Raw genomic sequence first — 18,788 nt, forward strand, 5'->3', positions numbered from 1 at the left:
GAAATGAGATATTGTTTTCTTATGCTAGCGTTGACGATGTAAATATAAAAAAATAATCTCTATATGTTTTTCTCATCGCATCATTTTCTGTCTGTGCAACTTAGCAAGAGATTGAATCGACGTTGAGCGGACCTTCGCTTTGCGGGGCTTTTCAGATTGTTAAGAGACTTAAGCTTTCTGGAGTAAGAAAACCTTCTCTGACCATCTCTTTGGCAATATATTTTATATCCATACAGGCGCCCTTCAGATTGAACAGAGTGAAGAATCTGACCAAGGAAAATATGAGTGTGTTGCCACCAACAGCGCGGGCACTCGCTATTCTGCCCCTGCCAATTTATATGTCAGAGGTAGGAAAGACATAACCCTGGCCTTGCCTTCTCATTCAGTCTCAGGGAAAGTTGAGTTGCCTGCAGGATCTTCTTGTGTTATGTCAGTATCTACCAGGCCAATGTTGCATTAGTTACAGTAGCTAAAGTTTATGTAGTGAATAGAGAATGAAAAGCTTTTAAGCCCAGTGTTAAAGAAAAATGACAGCTTTTGAGTAGAATCCCTTCTGAACTTGAAGTTTGTAAGTATATTTGCACATCTTGATTTTGACTTTTGCCACATTAACTGAACTGTGCTTTGCGTTTGTTTGAGGTTTTTTCCCTTCCCTCCTTTTTTTCTGTTGCTATTTCTTTTCTGTATCCTCATCAGCCCCTAAAATAATTGCTTGGTGTGCTACTAATCAGCTCTCTATGTATGCAAATCCAAGCATAAAGGTGTTTGTCTTCAAGACTTCTGCGGAGCTCTAAGGAAAAAACTACTACCTTAAAAAAAGTACTACATGCAAATAACACAACTGCATCTTCATACCTTGCTTATTTACAAGTACATAGTATTACGTATATGCGTTGGTCTATGCATATACGCACACAGACACACATTTTTAAAAAAAACTGTTGACTTTCTTATTTTTCTAATTGCCATGGAACACAGATTGGGTTTTCTTTTAATTATAGTAATAGTTTTACAACAAGAATGAATTATTAAGATACACTTCCTTATAAAGTAATAGAAATGGTTAAGTTTTGACTTATGAATGACTATGCCTTTCATCTCCACTAGAATCAAAAGTATGTATTTATCCAGAGTTCTCAAATGCAGGTTCTCTAGTTTGGTTGTCCAGTAGAAGTGCTCTTATTCCTGATCTATGTGTTATGAATAACCACAAGAGGTGTGGGAGGGGCTGGGAATAGATGAGAGTGGGAAGCTTTAAGATACAATAGTATAGGTTCCCTTAGGAAAATATCTAGCTTGATTTTGAAATTTTTGTTTGAGTAGTTTTGTTTCCATGGGGACGTTTTTCTCTCTTTTTCCTGGAGTCTGGGGTGGGAGAATATGAAGAAACCATTTCTTTTCCAAATTTGTTGCAAGCCCTTGATCCTATTTCCCCCACAAGGATGACCTCCTTTGCTGCATGAGGCATGTCGATCTACAATGAAAAAATTTCAAAATGATGCTAGCTATTGTTTCTAGTACCTTGTTAGTCTGTGAAGTATTGTTAACTTTTTTAGAGGATGTAGGAAAGATTAAATAGAGAAAATAAAGATGTTCAAGTAGTAGTTAAAAGCCTTGATATGGCCTTTTTACTCTCTCTGTGTTTCCCTTGTTTTTCTCCTTCCCTCATTTCATTGTGTTCTGCATCAAACCCCCTACATCCCTCAGAGCTGCGAGAAGGTTGGTGTGTTTTTTACTTTTTACCCACCTTACAAAACTATTAATTAAACCAATAACAAAGAATACAAATGAAATGAATGTAGCTGCATTGTGGTCTTCTTTTGGTTAACGGTATATTTTAGCAGAGAATGCCCTGGCCATGGCTTCCTGTGCTTGCTGGTGGTTTCTAACTGTGTGGTGCATGATGGGAGCGGATGTGCCTGGGTGCATGGTAACTGGTAACTCTTAACTCTTTCAGAGCCAGTGAACTTGGTCAGTGTTCCTGCTTTTCTTCCTGCTCCACTTTTCCCAACTCCTACCCCACCTTTAATTTTCATCTTACAAGAATGCCTGCTACCCGTAGAATGACTTTTCATAGTTGCCCCCCTAATCCCAAGCATGAAGACTAAACTCTCCTTTTTTTCTTGATGTGTTCTTTGACTCATAGTCTACACTGGCTCCTGCTTGCTTTGTGTATTCTGTGAATTGGCTGCAGGAGGCATGCGTGACTTTCTCTCTCTACTTTTCCTGTGCCTGTCATTCACCCATGAGGCCATTACAACTCTGTCTTGAGTGGACAGAGGTTTATCGCAGCCTTAACTAAAGTCAAAGGTTTTTAGACAGATTATTTGTCATGTTTTCTTGGGAATTATGAGTTTGATTATTGCCATATTTATAATTTTAAATCACTTTGTTATCCATATTTAAGGTATGTTCCTAATCATAACCTCGTGCTCTAAAATTTTAGTTTATAATGTTTTCCAATAAATGTCCAAAATAAAACCTACTTGCCTCTTACCCTCTCCACCAACACCTGTACTTAACACATGTTACTATGCAGATAATCTAAAGCAGGAACACTGAACTGGAATTGCTTGAATTTTGTTCTGTTGTGTCATTTTAATCTGACCTCTATTTTTAATGTCATGTCCTGCTGTGTGGTTTAGACCTAGTGTCCCTTGTTTTAAATGTAGACCTATAAATCCACTTACTAGATATGATGATCATTATTCATGTCATTTTGCCTTAAACATGAGTGGAATGAAATCCTGAATGTGAAATACCCAGATCCCTTCCTGATTTTGAGATCCTTACCTCTGGCAATCTGAGCTTAGTCTAACTAATGTTGCTACTTTCAACTCTTTCATTCCTTCAATCCCCTCTCAATCACTGTACTTTACTTTTCCCTTTAACATTTACTGTTATCAACCTGTTATTTTTCTGCTATCGTGGTTGTCTTGGATTCTAGTCATTTTCCTATTGTCCTAAGCATGGGCCTTGTAAATTCATCTTTAGCATGGCTTATGTGACTCAATCCAGTTATCTCTACTGGAATTGGCCTTGCTTCTTTCCCTGTGGCTGTAAGTTGGTTTATGTGTTTACGTATCTGTGTGTGTTCTAATGTTAGTGTAAGCTGCTGTTGAGGCTGCATCCAGTCTGAGTCTGAAAGTAAACAAATTGCACTTTCAGTGTATTTGGGTGATGTTTTCCAGGGTTGGGATGTCACAGTGTGGCCCCACACATACACTCACATCTACTGGAAGTGCACAGCACTGAAGTTAGTTTTGAAATTCAACTTAAATCAACTTAAATCTGCCGGTGACCTTCCAGTCCCCTTTTCTGCATATATATGCATGCATACAATCATTGTTATATGTATGCATATATATGTTGTGTGTATCTCTTATGCATGATGTTTGTATATTGTTAGTTCGTAGATAGTTTTATGTGGGGCCCTTGTAGATCTGAATCAACTTTTGTATGAATGTGTCTGAGATATCAGTGACTAAACTAAATACATTTTTCTGTGTATACACACACCATACTTGTATGGTCTGTATTATCCACAGTTTTTCTTTGTTTCATTTTTGGACAATCCACAGTATGTTTCAATTGTTTAATTGTGTCTGTGCATGTCATGTGTTTAACAAGCCGTCTTTTCTGGCCTTGTGTATTTTATCATATCCCCCTGTGTTTTGTTCCAGTTCGACGTGTTCCTCCAAGATTCTCTATCCCACCCACTAATCATGAAATCATGCCAGGTGGAAGTGTTAATATCACCTGTGTAGCTGTGGGGTCACCAATGCCTTATGTGAAGTGGATGTTGGGGGCAGAAGATCTAACACCTGAAGATGATATGCCAATTGGAAGAAATGTCCTGGAACTAAATGATGTAAGACAGTCAGCAAATTACACCTGTGTTGCTATGTCAACACTGGGCGTCATTGAAGCAATAGCACAGATCACTGTCAAAGGTATGTTTGTTAGTTCATTATTTAGAAAATTGGTGTGTATTTAAGTTATCTAACATGAAGTCTATACTCAGAATTTTAAAATAAATGACTTCTTTTTCAGTGTCTCACCTAATCATTATGCATATCATCATGTAAGAAGATGCACAGATTTTCTCTTAAATGTTTTAGCTGTCTGTTTAGTAATAATCTAGATATGTAACAGTAGCATGAACTCATATATCAGGTAGAATGGAAAAAAATGGTAAATGTTATTATAGTCAGTCCATTAGGACAGAAGTGATATATGCAACTTTTTTTAAAAAAATTTTTTATTAGTGAGACACCATGAGGTACAGTTGAAGACTTACAAATTTTGTGCTTGGGTCTTAATTATACAATGATCAAATACCCATCCCTCCACCAGAGCCCATTTCCCACAACCACCATGGATCCCAGTATCCCTCCCACCCCCCATCCCCCATCCCACTCTGCCTCTGGGGCAGGGCATTCCCCTTTGTTTTCTCTCTCATTTTGGGTGTTGTGGTTTGCAAAAGAGGCAATGGGTGACAATCATGTTTGGTCTATAGTCTACTTTCAGCATGCTTCTCCAGAATGAATTATTAGACATATTAAAAAAAATACAAAGACGTGGTCAAAATCCCTGGAGACAAAAGAAGAAAATAAAGAATAGAAATGAAGATGATCAATAATTTTCTAAATTTATAATCAGTCCTACAATTAAAAATTAAAATGCAAATGGAATTATGTTTTAACTTTATCTCTCAATTTGTGTAGAGCTCAAGAAATAGTCTTGTTGTAATAAAGGGATCAAATATAACCAAAGCATAGTGTATTTCATGGATATTTTTGAATAAGAGGAGAATAAGAGTACATGAAGTTTTGTTTTTGTTTTTTAACTGTTTATTGAGTTCTAAAAATTTCCTTTAGGATGGGTCAGATTAAGGGTGATTTTTTGATTCCTGCAAATGTCTAGAATTGCTGAATAATGAAGAGAGATTATCTTGCCTTTCTCAAAAGTATAATCTAAAAAATTACAACATGTGTTGTAATTTGTATATCTTCAACAAATCATATGTATTCAGTAAACCTCATATAAAATCATTAATGTAACATGAAAGCAAAAATAATATTTAAAAAAGAATTTTGTACATTGAATCATAGCTATATTAGATATATTACTGCTTATTCTATGTAGACAAAACATTTTCTGTTCAATGAGTGTGACTTAGTCAATATCTGATAAATATCAGTTGAAACACTTTGATAGTGTTTTTACTTCTATAAAAAATCCTAAAGATAAAAAGATTCCTAAAGGCATACAGAAAAAAATTGAAAACACCATGAATAGTGCCAGAGTGGAGATATATAAAATGTCATTTTATTATTATTTCTGGTAATTTTCTTTGACCAAATATATTCTGTAGTTCTTAGAGTTAAATGCAAATGTTGAATAAATCCCTTCAAAATTATTTTCAAATATATAAACCTGAAAAATATCTGAAAGTTTATTGAAGAGCTTCAGGAATTCAAAGCAGAAGTGACATTAAACTTCCTATCTTATTCAACTTCTTTGTTTTCCTGTCTCTTTTCATTTCTTTACCCATTTTATGTTGAAACTAAACAAATAAAACATCAAGGTTCATCCTCAAAGCAGAAAAGTAAATAAACCAAACCAAACAACTTGAGTAAGGAGAGTAAGGAGAGTGGATACTGGCACTTTGGTTTCTGTTAGTCATTTAACAATGCATATTTAAAAACCCATTCAGTATTCTGCAGTATTCTAGGCATTGAAACTGCCATAGAAATAAAATTTCAAAAATCCAAAGATTGCCATTCTTTGAAAACTGTCATGTCAGGAATTGTCATACATTTTGCCTCCATGTTGACAAGGACAAGGGAGTACTAATAAGATGATGTTATAATAGGTCAATGATACAAGTTTTGGGCCGGAGCAATAAATAACCAAGCAGTAGGGTGTTTGCCTTGCCTGCAGCCAGCCCGGCCTAGCTCGGTTCGATTCCTCTACCCCTCTTGGAGAGCCTGGCAAGCTACCACGAGTATCTTGCCCCCTCAGCAGAGCATGGCAAGCTACCCGTAATGTTTTCAACATACCAAACAGAGTAACAACAAGTCTAAAATTGGAGACGTTACTGGTGCCAGCACGAGCAAATTCATGAACAAGGGAGGACAGTGTTTGTTTGTTTTGTTATGAGTTTTGTTTTTTTAAATATCTCCCAAAGACAACTTGCAGAATTCTCCATCCTCCTCTATTACTACTGGATTTCACAGTCATTATCTAGAATGAAGCAATTAAATATGAAGTCACTATACCAATAGTTTGTGGTTTGTATTTTTAATTAGTAGAATTTTATGTTATGCCCTGCTTAAAGAAAAAATATTTAAATGACTAGATAAATTGTAAAACGTTAGCCACATGTTAAAATGTTAAGAAATTACTAATGTTGAATGTAGGGTACAGATGATGATACATTATCTTAAATAATCATTTAATGGATATGTTTAGTACTTCAACATTTTGAGTACTGGGGATAAAACTAGATTTTAAATTAATTATTTTTTCTCACCTTAAAATTCATGGTTAGGTACTTAAAATCTAGTACTATTACCTATGAATTACAAATAGAAAGATGCATTCCTTCATAGAAATTTAATTCTATGTCAATGTATTCCAAGTTGGGTTCTTTTCAATATTTCTTGGTTTTTTTATAGGCTTTTTCTTGAAGCAAGGGACAACTAAGTTTTTTTTTTATTGTAGTGGTAATAATTGCAACTAATGCTTTTTTTGAGGTTTGTACATACATTTTAGAGCACTGCTGGATTAGTTCATTTTTCCTCAAAATGAAGTCAATAGAGTTATCCAGTTGTAAAATATATCTCTAATAACAAATTTTTCTCTGTCTTTTCACATGAGAAAACTAACACAAAGAGACATTAAGCAATGCATTCATTGTCACATAGCTGATTAGAATACAAATTCCATATATACTGCAGTAATGCCCATGTGGTAAAATAGGATCTATCATCTTTGCATGCTTTATTGTACTTCTTGTTCACTTAGAGAAATGCCCATTAAGTTATGTACATGCATAAATATGTAGCTAATTAAACCATCACTTGATAAGTAACTCATCTGATTGTAAAGTTATGGATGCTCAAGCCATCTTATAGATAATGGATAATCATCTGCTTTTTTTCTTCCTCCTAGCCTTACCCAAACCTCCTGGAACTCCTGTTGTGACCGAGAGCACAGCTACAAGCATTACTTTGACATGGGACTCTGGGAACCCTGAGCCTGTCTCTTATTACATCATCCAACATAAACCGAAAAATTCTGAGGAAGCTTACAAAGAAATTGATGGAGTTGCAACCACTAGATACAGTGTCGCTGGACTAAGTCCCTATTCCGATTATGAATTCAGGGTTGTTGCTGTAAATAACATTGGGCGCGGGCCTCCCAGTGAACCTGTACTGACACAGACCTCAGAGCAAGCACCATCCAGTGCTCCACGGGATGTCCAAGCACGGATGTTGAGTTCCACCACCATTTTGGTCCAATGGAAGGAACCTGAAGAGCCAAATGGACAAATCCAAGGATACCGAGTTTATTATACAATGGATCCCACTCAGCATGTTAACAACTGGATGAAACACAATGTAGCAGACAGCCTAATCACTACCATTGGCAGCCTAGTGCCCCAGAAAACATACTCTGTCAAAGTCCTGGCTTTTACCTCAATTGGAGATGGTCCACTTTCAAGTGACATACAAGTCATCACACAGACAGGAGGTAAGTCTGTTCTTGGTAGGCAGTAGGGCAAGGGGTGGGATTTGTTGCGAAGAGATAGGAACAATGAAAATTAATAATAAAAGCAGTATCCTTTTTTAAATTTTGCGCTTAGAGTATCCAGATTAAGAAAGAGATTAAGCTAAGAGATCTGAAAAGAAATATATATGGACACTTGAGAGATAACATTTTTAAGTGGAGTTACGTACTTAGCACCTTCTCAGTTTGCATCAAAATAACCTGAAGGTTTTTCTGCATGAAATGAATAAGTGAATCATCTGTGTAAGATATTAAGAATGAAAGAACTAGGCTTCTGTACATTGGTAGCTCTGACAGAATATCAGATGCTCAATTTGTTGTGTTGGATGATTCAAGATGAATTTTAGACCATTTATCAGGTAGTTCCCAATATTTTAATGATTTATATTTTCAGGAAGCTCCTGGCCGAAAAATACTATTCTGGTGGTTTGTAGGAGATGAGAATATAGTCATAGATTAAAATACAGAAAAATTGATTTAAGACCAAACTTTGTGAGTGACAGCAAACTATATTTCAAGGAAAAAACTTGCCCTTACAAATGTTTTTGGTTTTATATGAGGATGTCAAAACTCTCCAACATTTGATCTTGAGTGATCAGTTTTGCCTTTTGATTAGGAATATAACATAGAAGATCTATTTTAAAGTTCATTCTTTGATATCTTAAAGCTGTTTATTTAACCTTATAGCTTTGTGTATCATAAACTTGACACTAACACGAATGAATTATTTAAGCAATATACTTTGATTTAGTTTAAGAGGCTGCATGATAGCCATAGTTCACAAGGCATGCTATATCTAGAATTAGAACTCAGTGCTAATCTTGGGAATGAATTTATGAGTTTTCACAGGAGTCAGAAGTAAATAAACTTATGTTTAAAACACTGACTTGTTTTCATTTAATGGGCATTGTGAATCACATGATTATGTTTACCTTTTGTTTTAGCTACTAGAAACCTGAGAACATATTTACAGCTAGCATAATTAAATTTAGAGTCTGCCTAAAATAAACTAAATTTTACTTTATTTTCATGCTATAATTTGGTTCTTAATTGATTATTTACAATGTTCTCTAATTTTATTAAAAATTAACTGAAAATATTTTCCACAGTTATACTAAAACCATACATTTATCCTGTCTGCTTGGCTTGTATAGTCCTATATATTTTGGTATATTCATATATACACATTAATTTCATAAAATTTCTTCACTGAAAAATGTATTAATTTTATAGAACATTTCAACATACAATATAAGTTAGATGATGGATATAAACAGTTTATAATTTAGCACAGCGGGTAGGGCGTTTGCCTTGCACGCAGCCAACATGGCCGACCCGAGTTCGATTCCTCCGCCCCTCTCGGAGAGCCCGGCAAGTTACCGAGAGTATCCGATATGCCAGACACAGTAACAACAAAGTCTCCAATGGAGACGTTACTGGGCCCGCTTGAGCAAATCAGTGATCAACGGGAGGGCCTTTACTTTACTTTACTTTTATAATTTACTAAGTCACAATCAATCACAACCATCCTGTTATTCGTCGATTGCCTCGAGCAGGCCCAAGTAACGTCTCCTTCGTCCTAGCCCTGAGATATTTTTAAAAAGTGCCATATTTAAGGCTCTTTCAGAGTTAGGAGAATGAGACCCTTCATTGTTACTGATATTTGGCATATTGGGTACGCCACGGGGAGTTTGCCAGACTCTGCTATGTGGGCAGGTTACATTAGGTAACCTGCCAGTTTGTCCAAAGTAGGAATGAGATGATAAGATGTCGCGCGGCCGCAAATGCAGCCGCCTGCTTCCAGGAGCTGGATTTTATAGTCTCTGAGTCTTGGCCGTTGGTGGGATTACAAGGCGCCAGGGGGCCAGCTGGTGGGTGTGACCCCCGCCTACTGGAATTTGGAGGATCTGGGTGGAGGATGCTCAGCCCAGTAAAATAACTTACTAAATAAAATTTAATAAAGGTGTTAACATATGCTATGTGCTTTGCTATGAACTTTGCAGTCTTAATTCTAACTGCTAATTTAAGTAGTCAAAATGAGTAGTCTTAATATCCTATTTTCCAATAGGAAAACTGAGGATCACAGAGGATAAAGATGATGAACTTGCTTCCAGTTATAATTTAATTAAGTTAATTTAATTTAATATAAAATAATACCTGCACAACTTAGGAATTTCTAATCAGTACTGTTAAATTAGTTTTTTGCTAATATGATAGTTTTAGTGTTAATCATAATTTGTATATTTACTAGTTTCCCAATAAACAGACAAGAGACAGTTTACTCTCATTTATTTATATCTTAAGAATTATATATAACTTCTGAAATATGTGAGGTGCCTATTAGTATCACAATACACTGCAGTATTGATATGAAAAAATAAGTATATGAGATAAATTGTATGTGCATATGCTACTTAAATGAATACATTTGTTTTAAAAGACAATATATGAAAGAAGTATGAATGTATTTTTTATAAAAGATTATTATACTCAATAATAAAATGTTGTTCTAACTTTTGTATCTAAAAGTCAAATAAAAGTTAAATAGAAATTTACAACCATTCTTAATTTTTGCTGACAGGAGGACTTGACTATCTAAGAAATCAAATTATTCTTGAAAGTAAATTCAACTGAAATATAGGATGATGAATCACAAGTTTATTTTATTCAGAGCACAGAATAGCAGATGTATTAAATTCAGTCACAGTTTACTGAAAGATTTAGAACTGAGATTTAAATAGACTGACTGTATTCTGATTTTCTGTATTACCAAGAGATATATTGTAACATAAATCATAACTCAGTAGTATTTGTAAGGATAATCAAGTGAGTGTTATCCAGGGATTGTGAATGTAGAACAATACAGATGAATTGTTCAGAAAGAATTTAGACTAGTTGTCCCCAATCTATATTTGAGCTATTTTTACATTAAGATATTTCCAAGAAGTTTTCATAATAGTTGTGCTTTTATATCTATTGATTGAGAAGATTTGTAATAACATAATGACTGTTCCTGCCAAGATCAATAGCCAGAGAAAACCTTCCAAAATAGCACAATGATTTGATCTGTTCTCTGGGCTTAATTAACAAAGGCCATTTGATGTTAGTGGACACCTGCCAAATACAATGATGTTAGAACTGATGTAATTAATGCTGAGCTGCTCCTTTTTCTTGCTGACTAGCTCATTCTTAGTATCATTGCTAAAACATAATCTCATTATGAAATATGCTCTGAGTGGTTATGTAAAATTTAAGAATTTTTAATAAATTTTCAAGTATGTTTTATTTTGCTAGATAGAGAGGTATGTTATGTCTTCTATATCTGAAATTTGTTCCTTTCATTTAATTTCTGACACCAGTATTTCTGATCAAGTCAAGACTCTAGAAAACAAAATGAATTCGTTTTGACCTTATATAATATTTTTATCATAGACATAGAGAACTGATGTACTTTGTATATTTCTGATAGTCTAAAATGTATCAATCATTTATAGTTAATAGTCCTCCTTTGTTGCAAACAATACAGTTTTAAACATTAATATATAAATTATTTAATTATGAAAATAGTTTAGTTGAAATGATTATGCTATAGAAATAAGGGTTATTTTCAGATATTTTTATAACTGTAACTTTTGGCCTTGCAGTCACTTGCATCAAGCTTATCTTAAAGAATATTGGATATATATGACCATTGGCAAGGGGGTATTTATACTGAACTAGAAAAACAACTCTATTATTAGAAAAGAAATTTAGAAAGAAAACCTTTCTTGAATAAATATAATAAACACATAGCATAACTATATTTTACAATAGGTACACAAATAAATGCTGATAAATATAAGAAATTTCAGCTAAACTTAACAGACTAAAATGAAACTTAAACTCATATGCATATCTTTACTGATCTTTCTTTAGAGAACGTATCTCTTTATTTCTATGAATTTAATAGATTTCTGAAGTATTTTACTATTTTATGTTTGTTCTGTTGGAAGGAAAATAAACATATTTGTGCGTATGCAAAATATATATATGTATATATATAAAATACTGAGCATGCTCAAGAGAAAACACTTGAAGGAAGTTAATACTACAAATTCTGGTCATTGCAAGATAATTGCATAAAATTATGAAATTTGAACATATAGTTTAGCTCTACATAACTTTATAAATCATTTCATAAGTATTTGTAAACAGGCCTGAATAAGCATACTAGAAAAACACATATCATTCAATAGCTGAAGTCATAAACCCTATTTAAATGTTCTCACTAAATAATTTTTGTAATGGACAGAGTTCTAGATATAAATAAAACTGGGTATAATTGGATAGACATTTTAAGTTTTCTTTTTAAAATCTAGTATTTGAAAATAAGATTTGTACAGATCCTAATATATTAGGTAGTTTGTTTATGATGCATCTCTTGTACATAAAATCAGATCTATTTATCTGAATTTTTGTTTCAACTGTGCTATAATTCTGCTTATTTGTATCATATAAATGTGTTAAGATATATAACTTGTTAAAGTATGGATAATTTAGCAATAATGAATTTTTTTGTCTAATTATATTTTGTAGTTTTGCTATGGCAAGGTGAAATTGACGTTAATGTGTATTATGCAACAATCTTTCTGAGAGAGAAAAAGAGAATCAGAGAGAAGGAGAAAATGTAAATATAAATAAATATGGCAGATCAGTATTCATAATATTTTGTATAAAAGTAAAAGTGAAAGATCAAATCATCTCTGTGCTTACAAGTGGTACAGAGATAATACATATGAATCTGAAAGTCTCCTAAAATGTTTTTTTCCTATAAAAATTATCTTGATAATTAACAATGATAATTGGGAGAATATAAAAATAAAACCATTAATTTATAGGCTTATTTTTTCCTTAGTCCTCTAATTCATTATAGCTATTTCAACTTTAGCTAAGTCACTTTGAGAATGCAATATTGCCTCACGTGAACCCTCTATTCCCAGAAATCCTGAACAGTGACACCCCAACAGATTTTATGAGCCCAGAGTCTGAAGTAATGAATGAGAACAATCTTACACTATTGGTTTATATATTGGATTTTTCACATAGACACACTTTACTTTCAGATTAAACATATAATTTTAAGTAGTTAAGTTTTCACTTAAAAGGTAAAATGAAATTTACATAGGAGACTAATTATAAAATTCTGTTTAGATACCAAAAGCTCAGGCAAACTTGAGATCTACATTCCACAAGGCTGATTTCTGAATATTCCAACTCCATCAGGTTGTTCAGGCATTATCTTGTAAGACCCAGCCCAACATATACTACTCACCCATCTGACTTATTTATCTGACAACTTTGAACTTCTCCATTTCTACCATTAGTTTAAAACCTAGCAAATTAAATTATCCTACAAATGACTTTATAAGGAGAAGATAGTAAAAAGTAGGATTGTTTTATATATTAATACGACAGACTTACTTTCAGTTTTACAGACCACACCATATATACTTTGTCTTAGAATCAAAAGGATAAGACACACTCACAATAGTATACTTAATTTTCTGTTTAGGAGAGGACTCTAAATAGATCCAGACAGAATACACAGGATTACACAGTGGATTACACAGTGCTAGTTGATATTAAGACCTATTTATCCAAAACAGAGAAAAGAAATTGTTTGAGTCAAGGATAAAAGTGATAGAGTTTACAATATTTTATTTCTTTGTTAGTATCTGTTTATTATTAGCATTAAGGAGGGAAGAAGTCGAAAACAACCAGCTCCTACTAAGAGCAACCTTTTAATATTGATCACATTTTTAGTTCTTAACAATGCTGTATTCAGATTTTAAATGAATATTCACACAAGTTTCTCTAAGGAGTTTCTTAATTCAAAAGAAAGCCAAAAGACTATTTTTTGGAAGTTGCAGAAAAAGAAAACAAGGCATAAACCTGGAGAAAAAGATGTGACTGAACAGTGTGTGTGTGTGTGTGTGTGTGTGTGTGTGTGTGTGTGTATCTGTGTGTGTTTGAGAGATAGAGATAAAGAGAAAACAAGAGAGAATATTTTGAGCCCAAGAAATCCTTTCATCATCTGAATATTAGAATCTGATAATAGCTAATAGCTTCTCTACCTGTCTGGTCATTTGTGACTTATATTTTGCTCCAGACAGTGTTTTGGTGCACCCTTTTAGAAGTAATATATTTCCATTTGCTTTTCTGTTTGTCTGCTTCTAATTTATTTCACCCTATCCTTCCTCTTGCTTTTGTTCTTTCATCTTCTTTTATCCCCTCCTCTCAATCTGAACGATTGTTAGGTTACCCACTAGCCAGGTATTTTTTTAAAATAAATTAACATCCTGATCAGAATGTTTGTTTCCAGAGGCATCAGTTAATGGATCTGTCAGGATTTATGGTACCAAAATTCAAGGGAGGAAAGATGAAGAAGGCAATTAGAAATATGAAGCACCGATTATTGGTAGCCTTAAGCCTCAGTCCAAATATAATCTGTGTTCTCTGACATGCACACACATACACAGTAACACATAAATTGACACACAGATACAGAATCAAAGGTAGATTTGGCATTTAACAGAAGAAAATGTTAATCAGGGATCACAGAAGCTGTTTTTATAGATACTTTTATACGTTCATCTTTTTCAAAACCAGACATTTCTTTTTCACACTGCAGATAAAGAATGATGAAAGGAAAATAAAATAATATATTTTATATCCCCAAAGACCTATTACTACAAATATAATGCTCCAAAATTTATCAAAAACACTTTGGCTATTCATTCATTTCCCCTCTGAGGTGAAGTATTATTAGTATTATTTTATGCAAATGTAAATTTAATTTTGATGTAACATGTGAATTCTTTTGTGAACATGTGAGAATGTGGACATTTGTTTAGTTACAGCACTTTGCGACCTGCCAAAATATAGATAACTATTACACTGTCACACTGTCCTCCCATTGTTCATCAATTTCCTCGAGTGGTTCCAGTAACTTCTCCATTTTTGAGACTTGTGTTACTGTGTTTGGCATATTGAATATGTCACAGTTAGCTTGCCAGGCTTTGTCGTGTGGGCGAGATACGCTCGGTAGCTTGCCAGGCTCTCCGAGAGGGGTGGAGAAATCGAACCCGGCTCTACCGGGCTGGCTGCACACAAGGCAAACGCCCTACCACTGTGCTATCTCTCCAGCCCTATAGATAACCATTACAATATTTAAAGATTAGCAATGAATGGGTACCAACCAATCAGAGCTGATATTAAATAAGAATTATTTAATATTAATTGTATTAGTGATATCCTAAAGTATATTAATATTGACTGAATAGTGGATCTAAGGTGATTAAGTGTTAACTAAAAGGTTGTGTCTAATAAACCTTACTCTCATACAACATTTGAATAAGGTATTTTAAACTAGACACATGTATTCTTTTTTACATCTGACTTACAGTGTCTGTTACATAGGTTATGTTTCATAGTGAAATATATAGGTGTCATCCGTGAAATTATATTTCTTAAAAGTGTGCACTATAAACATTTAAATTTGTATAGTAGCTAGGTTTCATCTCTCGAGTGATAATAATTTGGTTATATAAGTCATTTAAGGTATATTAAGAATTAGAAGTAATTATTTGTAAGTAAGAATTTTTCCTGCCCCCTCTTAAAATATAATTCTGAAATGTGTATAGATAAGAAGAAAACCTACTTGACTCTGTTTGCCATTAGATTTTGTTAATGGAGTGAAAATAGTATTTTATAAACCTAATTGGAAATAACTTTAAAACTTCAATGCAATGTTCAAAAATTAGTTTCTACACAGTTGTAAAATAATGATAGCCTTTATGCATTGTGCATTCACTATGCTTTATGTATCATTTATTCCATGTGAGTCATTTAAATCATTTCAGTTACTTCTTTCAGCACCATTATGATATTCATAATTTAATTATTCTTGAATTTGTTTTCAGAGGAAATTTTTTAAATTGTACATTTTTTAATTCTACTTCATCTTATATGGTATATAGATACTAAATTACTCAAAGACAAGGGCAATTGTCTTCTTGACCTTCAATGAAGACAAAATCAGCTTTAGAAACATGTTGATTTGGATAATGGAAGTACTGAACAGATCAAGAGTTAGCATGTATTGGCATATTTAGAAAGGTTTAAGTGGATTCCCAAATGGTAGAACTTATGAAGACTCTAGGTGTGGAATAGTCATGATCATGCTGAACTCAACCTTGCTTCCTTGGTTTTAGTTCCAGGGCAGCCTCTAAGCTTCAGAGCAGAACCTGAGTCTGAAACCAGTATTTTGCTCTCTTGGGCACCTCCACGTTCAGACTCTATTGCCAACTATGAACTGGTCTACAAAGATGGGGAACACGGAGAAGAGGTAAGAATTTGGTTCTTAACTACTCATTGCACCAGGCAGTCCCGTATGTCTGTGTATTTACCCCAGTTCTATTAAACGATTAGAAATTTATAAAGTATCTTGGTGAAAAAGATGTATTCATCAATAGAGATACTTGATGAAAACAAACACAGAAAGACATAAAATTGTTAATGGCTATCAAAAGAAAAATAATTCAATATAAATACTGCTTGTATCAAAAGGAGCTATTCTAATTGTCTCACAAATCTTTTTTATTTATTTATTTATTTATTTTTTAATAGTGAGGCACCATGAGGTACAGTTGTAGACTTACACATTTTTGTGCTTGGGTTTCGATTATACAATGATCAAACACCCATCCCTCCACCAGTGCGCATTTCCCACCACCTCGGATCCCGGCATCCCCTCCCCCCCCCCCCAGCCCCTATCCCACCCTGCCTCTGTGGCAGGGCATTTCCCTCTCTCTCCTTTTGAGTGCCATGGTCAGCAAAAGAGGCATTGAGTGGCAATCATGCTTGGTCGACAGTCTACCCTCAGCATGCTCTCCCATCGTGGGTGGATCCTCCCAACACCCTTTATTTGGTGTTCCCTTCTCTTTCTGAGCTCCCCCTTCCCCTAACATGTGTGATTGTCCTCCGGGTCATTGAGTAAAATTCACAAATCTTTTTGGTTGGTTTGTTTTTTGTGGGGGTCATAGTTGGTGATACTCTTTCTCCTGGCTCTGCACTGGTGATGCTCTCTGACAGTGCTTGGGGAACCATATGGGATGCCAGGGGTCAAACCAATGACTACATGCAAGGCAAGCACCCTTCTATCTGTTTCTCCAGGCCTATCTCACAAATCTTAACACTTTTAACTCTAACAGTGTTGATATTTGACAACCCCTATTTTGTCATATACAGATAGAAAAAAATGTCCCTTGGTCTTACAGAGCTGGGATTTAAATATCACCAGTTCAGTTCTAGAATCCTGTTCTTAAACTTGAGTGCATTAGTGTAACCTGCCTCCTGGGTATTGTTTAGGTAAAAGGTAAAGGTAAAGGCCCTCCCGTTGATCGTCGATTTGCTCGAGCGGGCCCAGTAACGTCTCCATTGGAGACTTTGTTGTTACTGTGTCTGGCATATCGACTACTCTCGGTAGCTTGCCGGGCTCTCCGAGAGGGGCGGAGGAATCGAACTCGGGTCAGCCATGTTGGCCGCTTGTAAGGCGAACGCCCTACCGCTGTGCTATCGCTCCAGCCCTATTGTTTAGGTGGGCATGAAATTTAGAATTAAAACACACTTCACTGGCATATGCTTTGCATGCAGGAGGTGCAGCTTTTGTCCTTGCCACTACATAGTTCCCCAACTACCACCATATGTGACCTCAAAAGATCAAATACCTAAATGAACCTGGGCATTAGCTCACACGCTAAGGCATATGTTTAGCATGTTTTAAGACTCAATCTCCCACGCCACATGTATACTTTCTTCCTGCTGGTTACTGCTAGGGGTGGGCCTAGTAGCCCCTGGTTACTGACAGACCTTAATACCTGTCAGGCCTGCATTGCCAGGCTCCTATAAGAAGTAAATGACTAAAGATAAAAATGCAGTCGTTTCTGAATCAGAATATATAATAGTAATTAATGTTTTTTGTTACTATAAATTCCAATAAGAAATGTTTGAGCTAAAGGTAATGAAACTATAAGTAAAAAATAACATACAGAAGCTAATTTTTTCAACAAAAATTCTTTTAATTTTTAAGTTTTGTCACCACGAAGTTACAAAGTTGACCATGATTGAGTTTTAGGCATACAATGTCTCAGTACTTATCCTTTCACCAGTGTCCACTTCCCCATCCCACTTACCAGTCTGCTTCTTTAAGAGTTTCTTTACTTATGTATTTTTTTCTTTGCACTGTGATTTATAATACTATTACCAACAGTAATTTCTAATACTACTTATAATACTATTACAAACACAAATTTATACATTTGTGTTTATATAAAACACAAATGTATAAATTTAAAAAACATTAAAAGATTGGGCTGACGAGATAGTACAGCAACTAGGGGGTTCGCTTGCATGCATCTGACCTGGGTTCAATCCCTGGAATTCCATATTGTTCCCAACGCTGCCAAGAATAATTCATGAAGTTATGAAATTTACATACAAGTGGTACTACATGGAAAGTATCATGTTAAGCGAAATGAGTCAGAAAGAGCGGGATAGACACAGAAAGATTGCATTCATCTGGGGAACATAAAGCAACAAAACGGGAGACTAACACCCAGGAATGGCTGAGATTAGTACCAGGAATTTTGCTCCATGACTTGAAGGCCAGCCACACATGCTGGGTGAAGGGGAAGCTCAGATAGAGAATAGAACACCAAATAAAGGGTGTTGTGAGGACCCTCCCAGGGTGGGAGAAGCATGCTAAAAGTAGTCTATAGACCAAACATAATTGCCACTCAATGCCTCTCTTGCAAAACAAAGTACCCAAAAGAAGAGAGAGAGAACAAGGGGGAATGCCCTGCCACAGAGGCAGGGTGGGATGGGGAGGATGGGGGGTGGGAGGGATGCTGGGACCCGTGGTGGTGGAGGATGGGCACTGGTGGAAGGATTGG

General features: G+C 34.9%; 1 protein-coding gene across 5 annotated transcripts in view; it reads left to right on the forward strand.

Moving 5' to 3' along the window:
- Positions 1–18,788, forward strand: part of PTPRD (protein tyrosine phosphatase receptor type D) — a 1,654,013-nt gene that overhangs the window by 1,432,576 nt on the left and 202,649 nt on the right. For all 5 annotated transcript variants that reach the window (XM_056130610.1, XM_056130612.1, XM_056130611.1 and 2 more), the window contains 5 exons: positions 237–347; positions 1,708–1,719; positions 3,684–3,953; positions 7,180–7,761; positions 16,050–16,183. In XM_056130610.1, the coding sequence (XP_055986585.1) occupies positions 237–347; positions 1,708–1,719; positions 3,684–3,953; positions 7,180–7,761; positions 16,050–16,183 (1,109 nt within the window). The remainder of the gene's footprint in view (positions 1–236; positions 348–1,707; positions 1,720–3,683; positions 3,954–7,179; positions 7,762–16,049; positions 16,184–18,788) is intronic.

The sequence above is a fragment of the Sorex fumeus genome, unplaced genomic scaffold (genome assembly GCF_029834395.1).
Source record: "Sorex fumeus unplaced genomic scaffold, SorFum_2.1 ptg000079l, whole genome shotgun sequence".
Taxonomy (NCBI): domain Eukaryota; kingdom Metazoa; phylum Chordata; class Mammalia; order Eulipotyphla; family Soricidae; genus Sorex; species Sorex fumeus.